Genomic DNA, 14606 nt, shown 5'->3' on the forward strand with positions numbered 1-14606 from the left:
TGTAGGCTACCTAAAAAGTCTAAATCTGATACACCACAGAAGGAAGCTCATATGATGGTGAGCAAGGCTGAGCCTCATGGTTTTGTTGCTATGTTGGGCAACGGTAAGGCCAGTACTTCTTCAAATTAGTGGTTAGATACAGGAGCCACATGTCATATTTGCAACTCCCAAAAACTTTTAGTTGATGTTGCAGCGAAAGAGACAGTTACAGTGGCTAGTGGAGCAGAGGCAGAGGTAACTCACTCTGGTACTGCGAACTTGGTCTTTTCTTCAGGAAAAATATTAACTTTAAAAATTTCTTTTAGTCTTTTAGATAATGCTAGCATTTGTTTATCTTTTTGGGTGGTAGAGTAACTTTAATTATTAACTCTTATTATTTTGGCTGTTCTTTCTTCATCAATGGTATATATAGATTGAGTTTAGCAAACGAGACTATTAGTCCGGCTAGTTCACCACTTGTTGATCCTAAGTTGTTACACAACCGATAGGGACATGTAAACTATCGGATAATGGTCCAACTTACTAAAACTTATAATCTTATGTCAATTTAGTTTGACAGGTGTGCGGTTTGTGCTCAAACTAAGATCACTAGAAAACCTTTTTGTCAGATTTTTAGGAGCACACAACTTCTTGAGTTGATACATTATGACCTGTGTGACTTTAAAAGTTTCACTACTAGAGGTGGTCGGAAGTATTTGATCACATTTATAGACGATATGTCAAGATGTTGTCATATTTCTTTGTTAAAATCAAAAGATGAAGCTTTTGATAAGTTTAAAAGTTTTCAAGAATTGAGTTGAATTGCAACTGAACTTGAAAATTAAGAGCTTTAGGAGTGATAGAGGAGGAGACTACAAATCACATCATGAATAGAGTGCCAAACTCCAAATGCTCATCCACTCCGTATGAGTTATGACATAAGCATCCTTGTAGATATGACACTCTTAAGATTTGGGGCTGTATTGCTTATGTAAGGATACCAGCCCTAGGAGACCTAAAGTGGGAACTAGAACAAACACTTGTGTTTATTTAGGAGGTGCAGAAGATAGTGCTGCTGCTTGGTTTTTTGATCTATTAACCAATATGGTTATAGAATCTCGAGATGTAGTTTTCTTTGAGAATAAATTTCTCAGAGATCAGGGTTTGACCATACCAGGCGATACAGAGATGGTTACAGAATTGCCGGTTGAGTCTGAGCTAGTTACTTCTGACACTTGTCCCAATCTGATTTCTAATTCAGTTCCTGTAAGAGTTTCTACAAGAGATAGAGTACCCAAAAATTTTTGTGAGGACTTTGTGACCTACCATTTAGAGAATGATCCATCATCCTATACGGAAGCGATGAGCTCTAGGGACTCTTTGTTGTGGGCAGAAGCCATTGATGATGAAATGAGCTCTCTGTTGAAAAATCTAACTTCGCAGCTAGTCGATTTGCCAAAAGGGGCTAAGACTGTGGGCTGTAGGTGGATATTGAAGAAGAAACTTAATCCTGACGGATCCATAGCTCGATATAAAGCACGTTTAGTAGCTAAGCGCTATACTCAAGTAAGTGGGATCGACTACTTTGATGTCTTCTCACCGGTCTGTCATTTGGCCACGATAAGAATTCTTCTTGCTTTGGCATCTATTAAGCATTTTATTGTACATCAAATGGATGTAAAGACATCTTTTCTCAATGGAGAACTGTCAGAGGAAATCTACATGAACCAACCTGAAGGGTTTGTCATGGAAGGTTTCGAGAACAAAGTTTGTAAGTTACACAAATCTTTGTATGGTCTTAAACAAGCACCTAAATTGTGGCATCAAAAATTTGACAAGGTAGTAAAGAGCTTGGGTTTTCTAATCAATTACTCGGATAAATGCCTTTACTATCGTTTTGTGTCGAATAATGTCATGATTATTTGCTTGTATATAGATGTTTATTATTGTTTCCAATCTCTCTCTGTGGTGAGTAATGTGAAACTAACCATGGGTAAAGACTTCGACATGAAAGACTTGGGTGTTGTTGACATCATTCTTGGTATGAAAGTAAGTTTTGACAGGCAAGGGATTTCCCTTAGCCAAGCCCATTATATGAAAAACTACTTTCCTTTTGAGGATGCAGTGAGTGCCAACCGATTGAGACACCATTTTGATTATACCAAGAAGCTGATCTCTAAGGAAGAGACAGTGTGAGTCAGTTAGATTATTCTAAACTGATTGGTAGTCTCATGTATGTTTTGTGTTGCACTAGGCCAGACATAGCCTTTATAGTTGGCATGCTGAGTCGTTTCACTAGTAATCCTGGCTATGAGCACTGGGATGCCCTTACGAGGTTGATGAGATACCTTAAGGGTACTCAAGATTATGCTCTTTGTTATGGTGGCCATCCTATCCTATAAGGATATTCTGATGAATCATGGGATCAGAATTATGGGACAACAAATCTACTGTTGTTGTGTGGAAGTCAAATTTGAACTTTATGCTCTAACTTCAGTTGCAAATGAAGTAAAAGAGATAAAGAATCTAATTATGGTTATGGATATTCCACTGACCCGGTTGAGGATTAGTTTCTTCAGTGTGCTCTATGATAATCAAGCAACAACTATGGTTGTGAAGAACTCACTCTTTAATGGTAAGAGGAGATATCTTAGGCTGAAAAATGACATGTTGAATTATCTCAAGAACACGGGATTATCACTTTGATTGATACGAAATCGAAGGATAATACGTCGAAGCTCTCACAAAAGGGATTGACCAAAGATCGAATATTCAAAATTGTAGGGGAGATGGGGTTAAAGTCTGTATAGATAGGACTTAACCTACATCCATGTTATTTTGAATCTTCGAATCTCCCTTTTGGCCAAGATAGGCACTTGATATGTTTTGATGATGTTTACAGTTGTTGTGTGTCATTCCACATTTGATGACATGTCATTTTTGGGAAAGGTTGTACATTCCAAACTTGATGATACAGCTTAACTCAAATATGGATAAGATGACTGTAACATTCCAAAAAGAAACATGAAATGATTCTTTGCAAAAGAAACTATTCGGTCTTGTTCTTTAATGAAACTTGACAATTAGGAATGGTTATTTGCAAAAGAAGCTGTTTAGGTCTTGTTCTTTATTGAAACTTGACAATGATGTTTATGGTGAGAGTGATACTGATACTTTTTCAGCCATTTTGAATTGTACTAAGTTCTTCTTCGGGTAGAACTAGAGACTTTCGTGAATTATGGAATTGTACTAAGTTCTTCTTCAGGTAGAACTAGATACTTTAGTGTTTTACACAAATGATTGAATTCATTTTCATGAAATTCATATTTGGTAATTCATAGGGATTGGCAAAAAATGAGGAGCTTATCTTGATTTGGACTTTGATGAAGATGACTTACTTGATGAGTATATCTTCTAAAGTCATAAAGACTATGCTTGCATTTCAGTATGCATAGAATTCACTTTTTTGTGAAACTTTATTTTGGATCTCGATGAGAATCATACCCCATGAATGAATTCATCTAAGATCAGTGTGGTTCACTTATATGTGAAACTACCTTTTGGTTGAGTTTAACTTGTTGTATATCTAAAACTCTTGGTTTGTCATAAAAGGATTCATGTTTTCAGTTGGATTACAGATCTTTTATGATATAGACCATATGGTGATGTGGATGATTCAATATTTTGTTTTGAACATTACACTATCTATCTATTGGATTGTGCTATATGTAGAACATAGGTGGAGATTGTTGGGTATATAATATAACCCATGTATGTTCTAATATAAGCCCAATAAGATAATGGACCGGTGTAGTGGGCCTATTTGGGCTAGAGCCCACTAACCTATTAAAACCCTAGTGTATCTAATATATATAGGGGTTGGAGGCAACAAACTTGGTATTCCAAATTAGATACCTTGGGTGTAATGCTTCAAGCAACCTCTTGCTTGACCTAATTACTCTAACAGTACCTTCTTTAACCGTTTTGGTGACCTTTGACATCCCATTAAGGTTATATGACAAAATTTCTCGATATTAAGCACTCCTTTCACCATGGGCATTAGTGCTATGAAGTTCACTCATGTTCTTTTACTCAACTCCAGTCCTTCAAAGAACTCCTTGAAAGCCTTGAGGATATTCGCTTGGGCATAGTCCTAACATGCCTTAAAAATAGGTAGAAACTATATGGACCCGCGGCTCGATCTCTCTCCAAAGCAAATGGGCTATCTTATCTCCTCTTCAACTCTCTAGGGTAATCCCCTCCCTTTCCTCCAGCGTACTAAAAGGTACATCATCTGGTCTAGGTCGCATAACCCCTTTCAAGGAGTACAGGTCCTTATAAAATGTCACAATTTCCTTCACTATCACATCCTTATCTTCAAGTAAAGCCCCATTAACCTATAGTACTCTAATATGGTTCCCTCGCCCACTTGAACTTGTGATCTCTTGAGAGTATGTCATATTTTTATCACCTTCGTTTTAGCCATTTTGCCCTAGACCTCTACCTCCACGCTATCTCTTCTTGTAAGATCAGCCTATTGTAATCTTCTTTCAATGCCCCCATCTCCTCCACTTCAGATAGGTGAGTGTTACTTGTCAAAACGAGGGAGTGGGGATATCATTTCCCAATTATTTTGCTGTTATAATTATCATCAACCATTCTTTGATGTGTGTATCAGCATTCAAAATATCACCTTTATATTTCTTATGGTCTGAAATTCACAATGATAAGATTAGGGCAGTAATCGACTTCCCAAATGGATAGATTGACTCCCCATGTGTCTTTCTCCCTCCTCTTTCTCTCTCTAACCTAGAAGAGAGAGAAAGACACATGGGGAGTCGATTTGTCAATTTGGGGGGTCGATTTATCACTCCCCTAAGATTATTAGGGTCATTTCTGTCAAATTTTGTTATTTTCAGTGTATTTCGATTGAGTTTACATGTTTTTGATGAAGTTTGAACAAATCTATTGAGATTTCGATTAGGTGGGAATGGAAACGGAAACATTATATCATTTCATATTTCCTTTAGATTAGAGGGCTGGGATCATCCTATAGAAATGATTTTTTGGGCACAACCTATTTATGTTGCGGCCCATCACATGGATGGTTTGGAGCATCCTATAGTGTGGGGTGTACAGTACTTTTTGAAAAATACAGGACTAAAGGCTTACACCGTATAAAATCTCCTCATATTAAAAAAAGGGAAATGTTATCAACACTACCATAGTTTGATGAACACACTCGTCACTTTATTAAAAAGTAAGGTATGGCCCCGCACCATAGGATGATCCAAACTGTCTATTAGATAGGCCACAGCCTAAATAGGTTGTGCCCGAAAAATCATTCCCATAGGTTAATACTAACCCTTCGATCTATAGAGGGTCAGGGTCAGGATCAACCCTCTAAGATTCGATCCCTCTATAGGGCGGAGGGTTAGGATCAACCTATGGAAATGATTTTTGAGGCACCACCTATTTAGGCTGTGGCCAATCTAATGGACGGTTTGGATCATCCTATGGTGTGGGCCATAACCTTACTTTTTAATAAAGTGAGGAGTGCGTTCATCAAAATATGGTCGTGCTGGTAACATTTCCCTAAAAAAAACATTAGACTTATAGGATGTACGATCCTGATGAGCTTAAAATGTGGGGCCCACAATCTACAGTGTTTCTCAGGGTGGGACCCACTTGTAGCGTGCGACTTATCTGAGGGTTGCTGCTCTCCTTCTTCTTGGAGAATTTGACCAGGGTTTTTTCTTCTTCAATCAAGGAAAAAGTGTAGAGATGGGAGATCGCTTCTTCCCCAACGAAATGCCAGAATTTGTTACAGAATCTGAAGAAACAACAACCGAGGATTCCCTCACCAACCTTCTCTCTCTGCCCTATCCAAAAACAGCTGAAAAACTCATGCAATTCGCTTTGGATCTTAAAGACAAGGTTCTCTCTCTCTCTCTCTCTCTCTCTCTCTCTCTCTCTCTCTCTCTACTAATTTCTCTTTGTTGTTGAAGAAATCGTGCTTCCTTCTTTGATTTTGTGGGTTTTTCTTCTTCTTCTTCTTATTGTTAGATAGTGAAGGAGACATGGACACGGGCCGGAGGGCGTGTAAAGGATTTCAGTATGTACACAGGTCCTCTAGGAACTGCATTCTTACTATTCAAAGCCTACCAAGTTACCAACAACAATGCTGACCTTACTTTCTGTACTGAGATTATTAGAGCTTGTGATTCTGCTTCAAGAAGTTCTGGGTATTTCTTTCTCTTTTTCTTCTTCTTCTTGTTTCAAGTATTACTATTATAAGGAACATCTTATTATTCCTAAAAACTGAGTTTCTATTTTGGTATCCAGGTTTGGGACATTTATCTGTGGGCGTGCTGGCGTATGTGCTCTTGGTGCTGTGGTTGCGAAGCAGGCTAGAGATCAGAGATTGATGGATCACTACCTCACCCAATTCAAAAAGGTAATGCTCAGAAAACCCATCTGACCAGAATGATTTGGGACTGTTTGGGACCAAAAAAAAATTTTAGTTCGCAATCTTACACATAAGTCACCATTCAAAATGAAAACCCAAAACGCAATTGGGTTCCTCTCCCAAACTAACAATTACTATTTCTGTATTGTAACCAGTATTTTGTTGTTCTTTATTCTGCATTTGCCTTCCATTTCTCTTTTGTTGCTGTGGTTCCTAGATGTATCCTGTGAAACTTGTTCCCATGAAAACACAAACCCTCATGCGCAGCAGGAAGTAAAGGGTTTAATTGTTTACCTTTAGAAGGAAATTTCTATCCTTCTGTTGGCGTATATCTTGATTGAATCGATAATCATAAAGTGATCACTTTCAGCCTCTTTGGATACCTCCAAAAATTATTTGCAAATAAACAGATTTTGAACTAAAATCTGTTTATTTGCAAGTAGTGGTTCTAATATTCTAAATAAAGCTTCTGAGGAGGCTTTAATTTCACATTTGCTCATAAGACTGAATGAACATAAGCTTATTTCCAAATAAGAACCAGATTTAGTGGCATCCAAAGAGACCCTTCATTAATGTTATTGTTTAGATCCATGAATAAATAGCAAGGTTGAGTTTTCATTGTCCGTCTTTTGGGTACATTTCTCATATCCGTAGCGCGAACAAAGACAAAGAAAACAGGGACTGTAGCCTATGTTAATGTTCAGATTATCTAAAACTTCTCTGTAAATGACCATATTCTTCAACCATGGTGCTGGACTTGTTAGCTTCTTTGTTTACTTGAGGTATGTGATGACTTCTCTCATTGTAACAGATCCAGATTCCCGGAGAAATTCCAAATGAGCTGTTATATGGGAGAGCTGGATATTTGTGGGCATGTTCCTTCTTAAATAGACACATAGGAAAGGGGACCATCCCTTCATCGCACACAGTAAGTGTTCATCTTATCTGTTTTCCTTGTTCTAGGGTAAAGATGACAGATATTATGTAAATTGGGGACTCTGTAGGGTGTAATAGTGAAGGAAATGATCAAGGATGGAATTCAATTGTCCAACAATGGGAGCTGCCCATTGATGTATGAATGGCATGGGAAGAAGTATTGGGGAGCTGCTCATGGTTTGGTAGGGATCATGCATGTCTTGATGGACATGGAGCTGAAGCCGGAAGATCAGGAGTATGTCAAAGGTACCCTTCGCTACATGATTCGAAATCGTTTCCCAAGTGGGAATTACCCCTCAAGTGAGGAGAACAAAGAAGATCGCCTTGTGCATTGGTGTCATGGTGCTCCTGGTTTTGCTCTCACCCTTGCCAAAGCTGCTCAGGTAATGTGTTTTTTTTTTTTTTTGAGTGGTAACTGCTCAGGTAATGTTGTGATCTTTCTCATCATGTTTTTTCTCTTGATTGTGGTGGATAATGAGATCTCAACCAAAGCACCTAATTCATGAAACAATAGACCAAATACCCATCAAAAGGTCAAGGGTGTAGAATTAAGAAGCTCCACACACAATAAAAGGTGATGCTTATTTCGCCGTCCTACCATCACAATCTTGACCAAAACTTAAAAAGATCCTTTGATGGAAGATGATGGCTTGTAAAGAAAATATGACACAAGACAAGGAGAACAGCCATTAACAATTCTCCCTTTCACACTCACCTCATTAATCTTCTTTCACGTAGATAACTTATGGAAAGGGAGTTTCTATTGTATCGATCTCTTATTTCTTCCTCAAACTTTGCAAGAAACAAAACCCTAACAACAAAGACCGACACAACCATTATTTCCTTGCGTGTGTTGGTAAGATGTGCTTAAACAGATATGAAGAAACATTAAGAAGCATTACCATTCAAAAAATAAAAAAGAAACCACTAAGAAGCAGTAACCCCGTAGTACTAAACAACCAGTGAATATTATAAGAGAATCCGCCCCTCTTTCATGTCTTTATGATGAAACCAGTATGGAGAATTCAAAACCACGAGCAACCAAATTTCTGTGTCAAATAGGTGTGTGTCACCTTTCTTGGATAGAATTGACTGTGTGCCACACTCCTTAAGGCAAAGATTACCGACCTCTAGAATGTAATCATGGTCCAAAAGGGCTCATATTGACAAGCCCTGGAACTTGATGATGTGCTGCTCACTACCAAAAGAATGAAAGCTTTGGAATCAAAATACAAAACAAACAGGGCCTAAATGAAACTCACCATTGTTTTTCTCCCTCTTAGGAGGGGGATGGTACACTGACACCAAACACCGTGTAATTTCCTCCTCCAGCCCCGGTTTGTGCCTCAGTTTACCTCCCCCTCAGCTTTGTCCTCTTACCATATGGCAAACCAACTCTCACTTACAAGGGTGTGGAAGTTTTCTCCTCAACTCAACTCAATAAAGCCTTTGTCCCAAACTAGTTGGGGTCGGCTAAATGAATCCTTTAGAAAAATTTCATGAAGAAGGTGAAAGAAATCTACCCAGCTCTAATCTTGGCTCTAGTTGGGTTCTTCTACGTGGATCATTTTCTTCCATTCTATCCTATCCAAGGTCATGTTCTCTGTTATGTTCCTAGCTATCTTGTCTTTCCTCACTGTTTCTACCCAAGTTGTTTTCGGTCTGCCCCTACCTCTTTTTACTCTATCAACTTGGCACGAGTCGCCTCTTCTCACTAGAGCATCTAAAGGCCTACGTTGGATATGTCCAAACCATCTTAAGCGGTGCTCTCTCATCTTCTCCTCAATTGGTGCCAACCCCCACCTTTTTACGAATGTCTTCATTATTAATTCAATCTAACCTTGTGTGGCTGCACATCCATCTAGGCATTCGCATCTCCGCTACACTCATGTTATGCACGTGCTGCTTCTTGGTGGCCGAACATTCTGAGCCGTACAGCATGGCTTGCCTCACAGCTGTCTTATAAAACTTTCTCCTAAAACAACACAAGACTAAATTTTGGCACCCAAATGTAAAGAAACTAGCAAAATAAGTACCAAGTTAATGATTCAGATGTCGTTTCACTAACTTGTTATTCAAATATTTTGAATTATAATTCTTTGAGATTGGGGAAGACAGCTAAATGGGCAGCATCAGAGAGGTGGCCTGGGGATTGGCTTCGCTCAACGTGTGACTACCTTAACTTTAGATGTCGGAATCGAATGCTGGTGGTGTCACCAAAGCAAACAGACAATTGCTCATCTTCATATCTTGACTCCTGTCTACCAGTCACAGAAGCCTTTGACTAGTGTTGAGGATGAGAGTATGTGGTGGCCTGATTCCGGGGAGATCCTGACATTTGTTGAGGAAGGGACCTCGACTTTATCTATTTCGGGGAAGGAGGTGGAAATGTGGACTGACATTTTAAAGGCGTGTCTGATTGGTAGGAGAAGGGACGGCAATGGGACCTTGGATGAACTTTGGAAATGGGCTAAAAGCTATTGGAACATCCCTTCTCTCACCAATCCCTGTGCTAGCAAAGGATGAAGTTCGTTTCATGTTTGACTCCACGGATTTGGCTGCCGGGGTTCTGGCAAAAGGCCTCGAGGCATGTGGAAGCCAGCTCCTATCTCTTTTTGCTTGGCATAAGGACTTTGTGCAGGGAGCAGAAGAAATTTGGGTTAATTTTTACAGAATTTTGTTACACCCTTGGGCTACCTCTACGATGGAAGCTTTAGGAAAAAATTTTGACCCGGTTTTGGAAGTAAGGATGAAAGGAAGTCATGATCATTGTATGAGATTTGTGTCGGCTAAAATCCTAACCTCTAGATGGAAGTTATCTCACCCTTCTGTACAGATTCAGATATTGGGTGATTGCTTTACCATTGGAATTAAAATACCCCAGTTCTTATAAAGCAATGAGCCCCAATCGGTTCCACATAACACTGCCCCCATAAAACGACAAGTTCGAACCCGATTAGTCCGTTGATTCCGCCGATTCTGGCTCCAATGGTTGACCCACTTGTGGGCCTATCTCATGGTAGAAGGCCGCCGGTGATCCCGGAGGTGGGAAATGGGTTACCGGCTGAGTGGAGGAATCCCTGCAGGAAGACTGTTGTGTCCTTGGGATCCTACCATTCAAACTCAAATTTCAAATCCCCATCAAAGAAAAAGGGCAGTGGTCCCAAGGCTCCTAAGTTTGTGGATCCCTCAGGGATTGATGATAATCTCTTGGGATCTGTATTAGCATCGAAGGGGGCAGGTGAGACCTTTTTCTGATAAAGAATTAAAGCGAATTAGACAATCTAAACCGAAAGGTCCTGATGGTCAGAAACCAAAGCCAAAGAAGACTCTGGGCATTCTAAAAAAAGGCTCATCGGATCGCGCCCTTCTGGCATGATTCTCAAGTCTCAGGATTTTATTTCCTGCTCTTTTTGGAAGCAAAGATGCGGTCTTGGAGGTTCAGAGAGCCATTCTGGAAGTTGTTCTCTCGATAAAAACTTCAAAAACAAACCAAATTAAGGCTGCTTCTCGAGGTTTGGGAGCGTTAATGGTTTCTCTGACTATCTTAGTATTATTATTAGTGCTAAGTTGAAAGGATTGTTGGGTTTAGGAGAGTCTCCCTACTATAAGAGGTTGAATTGGGGAGAAAAGGCGTTCTTTAACAAAACATAGCTGCTTGAAGCGACATTTGGATGGGAAAGGGCTTGAAGTGAAGTTTCCACCTTATCATTGAAAATGGAAATTGGAAGCGGTGGCACCCGTGAATGGGACGTTAATCATGAATAGATCGTAGAGTTGGAAATTCTGTCGGGGTGTGAAGTATGAGAAGGGAACGGGGAAAGGGGAAAAGTTTTTGTATTTTTGCTCTTCCAGGGACCTGGAGTTATCTCCTAGGTCATCATGCGATGTACTTACTAATGGACTCCTTGTTCCTCCACTATGTAATCTTCGTATGAATTTAATATATTTATGTCAATTTTCAAAAAAAAATATTGTGAATTATATTCCATTCAAAAAAAAAATTATTATGAATTATATAACTCCAATTTAATATTGACTAACAACCCTCACAATATAATGTTAAGATAATCCTTGCTTAGGTGACCGTGCAGTTTCCTTAAATTTCCTATTAATATGTTTTGGGAAGACGCTCTGAACAAATTAAATAGGCTTATCTTTCTTTCACTATATTTTCCAAAGGTGAATCTCTACTGGGATTCGAGTCTTTTCTCAAACTGTTGCTTATTACCATCAACAAATGGTCAGGTGTTTGGTGACGAGGAGTTTCTGAAAGCAGCTGCAGATGCTGGAGAAGTGGTCTGGAACCGAGGGTTGCTAAGGAAGGTTGGGATCTGTCATGGCGTAAGTGGGAATGCTTACGTCTTTCTCTCGCTCTACCGGGTGACAGGTAACGTCGAGTTTTTGTACAGGGCCAAAGCATTTGCTTGCTTCCTGGTTGACAAATCCGACCGTCTGATATCGGATGGGGAAATGCATGGTGGTGATCGCCCACTTTCGCTCTTCGAAGGTTCGGGTGGCCTGGCTTATCTCTTCCTAGACATGATTGAACCTTCTGAGGCCAGGTTCCCAGCTTATGAAATTTAGAACTCTTTCTTTCTACTGAGGGGTAGAGGAATTTCATGTCCTTTTGCATCTCTTCAAAAGAACAGTTCTGGGCATGTATGTATCAGATAAGAGATACTACATAGGAAATAGAAATAGTCTTATGCTATCTATATCCTTTGGCTTTGGCTTTGGCTGTGATTAAGAAAATCTTTAGTACAGGGGGGGAGAATCTGGAAAAATTTACCATTATGAACAGGTTTTCGGTTGTCTGCAGTTCAAAGGAATTCCTCTGAGCTGAATCTGGAAATTATCTTATGTTTTGTTGGGAAAGCAAGAGTTTATTAAAAAGAGAAGCACGAGGGACATCTGCCCAATGAACAAATACAAAGTGAGAGGAAGAAAAATCTGGGATCAATTATTGTGTTACATCCACAAAAAAGCAATGAAAAGAGCTCGAATCCCCCATGAGACACAATTAATACAGTGAAAATGACCGAATATGTCTTTATTTTTTAGACATATTCCGTTTTCAAAGCGTTTTCCTTTATTTATCTAATTAAACTTGATTTTAAATACCATATATAATGCCATGACGAGCCCCAATAACCTCGTAAATGTAATTCTCAACTCAACACAACTAAGCCTTTGTATTGTTCCTAGCCCTCAAGTCTTTTCTCGCTGTTTCTACCGAAGTTGTTTTCGGTCCGCCCCTACCTCTTTTTACCCCATCAACTTGGCACGAGTCACTTCTTCTCACTAGAGCATCCAAAGGCCGACGTTGGATATGCTCAACCCATCTTAAGCGGTGCTCTCTCATCTTGTCCTCAATTGGTGACATCCCACCATTTTATGGATGTCTTCACTTTTTAACTCGATCTAACCTTGTATAGCCGCACATCAATCTAAGCATTTCCCCAAACGTGATGCATCTCTCTCTCTCTCTCTCTCTCTCTCTCTCTCTCTCTCTCTCTCTCTCTCTCTCTATTGTTGTCTTAGCATGGACAGATCTGCCATCAAAACCTATAGTTTGAACCTCGAGAATTAGCTATAGAACGCCCTCTTCATGTCTTCCCACGATTGAATGGAATTGGATGGCAGCTTATTGTGTACCAATTCAAAAATAATCTTAGTTTTAAAAACCCTGTTATTCCCTACTTTCCAGCATTTGCATGTGAATCTGCCAATGTGTTGGAATTGGATGGCAACTTAATGTACCAGTTCAAAAATAATCTTAGGCCACGTTTGGATACCCACAAGATTTAGATTTGGATTTCTCACATTTGCAGTTGAGATTTGGAACCAATCCTTAGAGTTCCAAATAAGCTACAACAGTGAAAAAAAAATCGGATTTGCAAATCTGTTCTACGAGACATTATTTGGAATCAATATTTGTGGCAATTACCTTCACCCTCGCTATTCCTCGACCTTGCTGCTGCAGCAGCAAGACGTCCCTCTCTCTCTCTCTCTCTCTTGTACAACATGAGCATGAGGATGATTGATGTATTTTGTATCCAAAACTCAAATCCAAATCCAAATACAAAAACATGAGGTATCCAAACGTGGCCTTAATTTTGAAAAACCCTTTTATTCCCTACTTTCCCGCACTGGCATGTGAATCTGCCAATGTGTTCAAGAGTCGACTGATTCAATTCCCCGAAAAACAATGTGAAATTCATAGCCTTGAGTCCTCTAGGAATTTGCTTGTGGTCGCAACATAATCAAGGTATGATCATTTATATTTAGGGAGATAAATCCTCCATTTAGTCTAACCACAATACTCATAGAACAACCCTTAAGATCTGATCTCGGCCAATCTTCCCCATCAGGCCCAACAATCTTTGGATGCTCAGTAGTATTTGATTTGCCTGAACTATTTCAATATTCATAGGAGAGAAATTCGAGACTCCCCTTGAAGCCTAGACTTCCTGTCTATCCGGTTCATTCTTTTCAGGCCTATTTCTGAATTTTTGACAGCATGTTCTTTTCTCTTATGACTAAATGACTAAACGTCCCACCGAGGATGCCAAAAAGAGGGTGTTGGTGCAAAAATCCTACACTCTAATAACAGATGAGAGATACCCTCTGATCGAAGGTTTTGAATGCCTCGAATTCGAGTAAATTTCTAATCGAGATCAAACAATTGTTGGTTCGAATGCCTTGTTAATAAGAACTTAATAATTTGTTTAGTGTAAAGGGAAAAGAAATCCACTCAAAGACATAACCATAGAATACCATCTTAGAGGCAAGATTCATTGATATTTTGGATGTGCCTTCACCATGCACAATTCGAATTACAGAGGGAAATATAGATGGAAGAAGAGTTCTAAGTTACAGACTACTCCTGGATGAAAAGAAGAGATAAAAGTTGTATGATGATGTCTTGAATTTATACTCTCTGGTCTGGGAAAATAACTTCATTAGTCTATGCCTATTAACTGCTCTTTATTAGTTGGTACTATTCAAATTATTTCTTAACATCTTCCTGAGCTTATTTTCAAAAAATCATCTTGCCAGACATGGCAGGTTGCTGTTAAGGGTCCTGCTTAGGACCTGCCAGTAGATAGCAAAACTGTTGATTTTTGTTGGCCTTGATCTTACGATGGATTTCATTGCTAGGCATGGAATAATGAGTCAACTGTTATCTACACTTTCTCCCCACTCTGATTTGAAAATT

At 39.3% G+C, this 14606-nt stretch overlaps 1 protein-coding gene across 1 annotated transcript; it reads left to right on the forward strand.

The window, feature by feature from the left end:
* Window positions 1–5701: 5701 nt before the first annotated feature.
* LOC143857966 (lanC-like protein GCL2) lies at window positions 5702–12120 on the forward strand. The gene is made up of 6 exons (XM_077368532.1): window positions 5702–5916; window positions 6046–6224; window positions 6325–6436; window positions 7260–7376; window positions 7453–7767; window positions 11633–12120. The coding sequence occupies exons 1-6, from the start codon at window positions 5764–5766 to the stop codon at window positions 11969–11971; spliced, it is 1215 nt and encodes a 404-aa protein (XP_077224647.1). The 5' UTR covers window positions 5702–5763; the 3' UTR covers window positions 11972–12120.
* Window positions 12121–14606: the final 2486 nt, after the last annotated feature.

Source organism: Tasmannia lanceolata, unplaced genomic scaffold (genome assembly GCF_043159265.1).
Source record: "Tasmannia lanceolata isolate RefF3 unplaced genomic scaffold, GAP_Taslan_0.1 ptg000025l, whole genome shotgun sequence".
Classification (NCBI taxonomy): domain Eukaryota; kingdom Viridiplantae; phylum Streptophyta; class Magnoliopsida; order Canellales; family Winteraceae; genus Tasmannia; species Tasmannia lanceolata.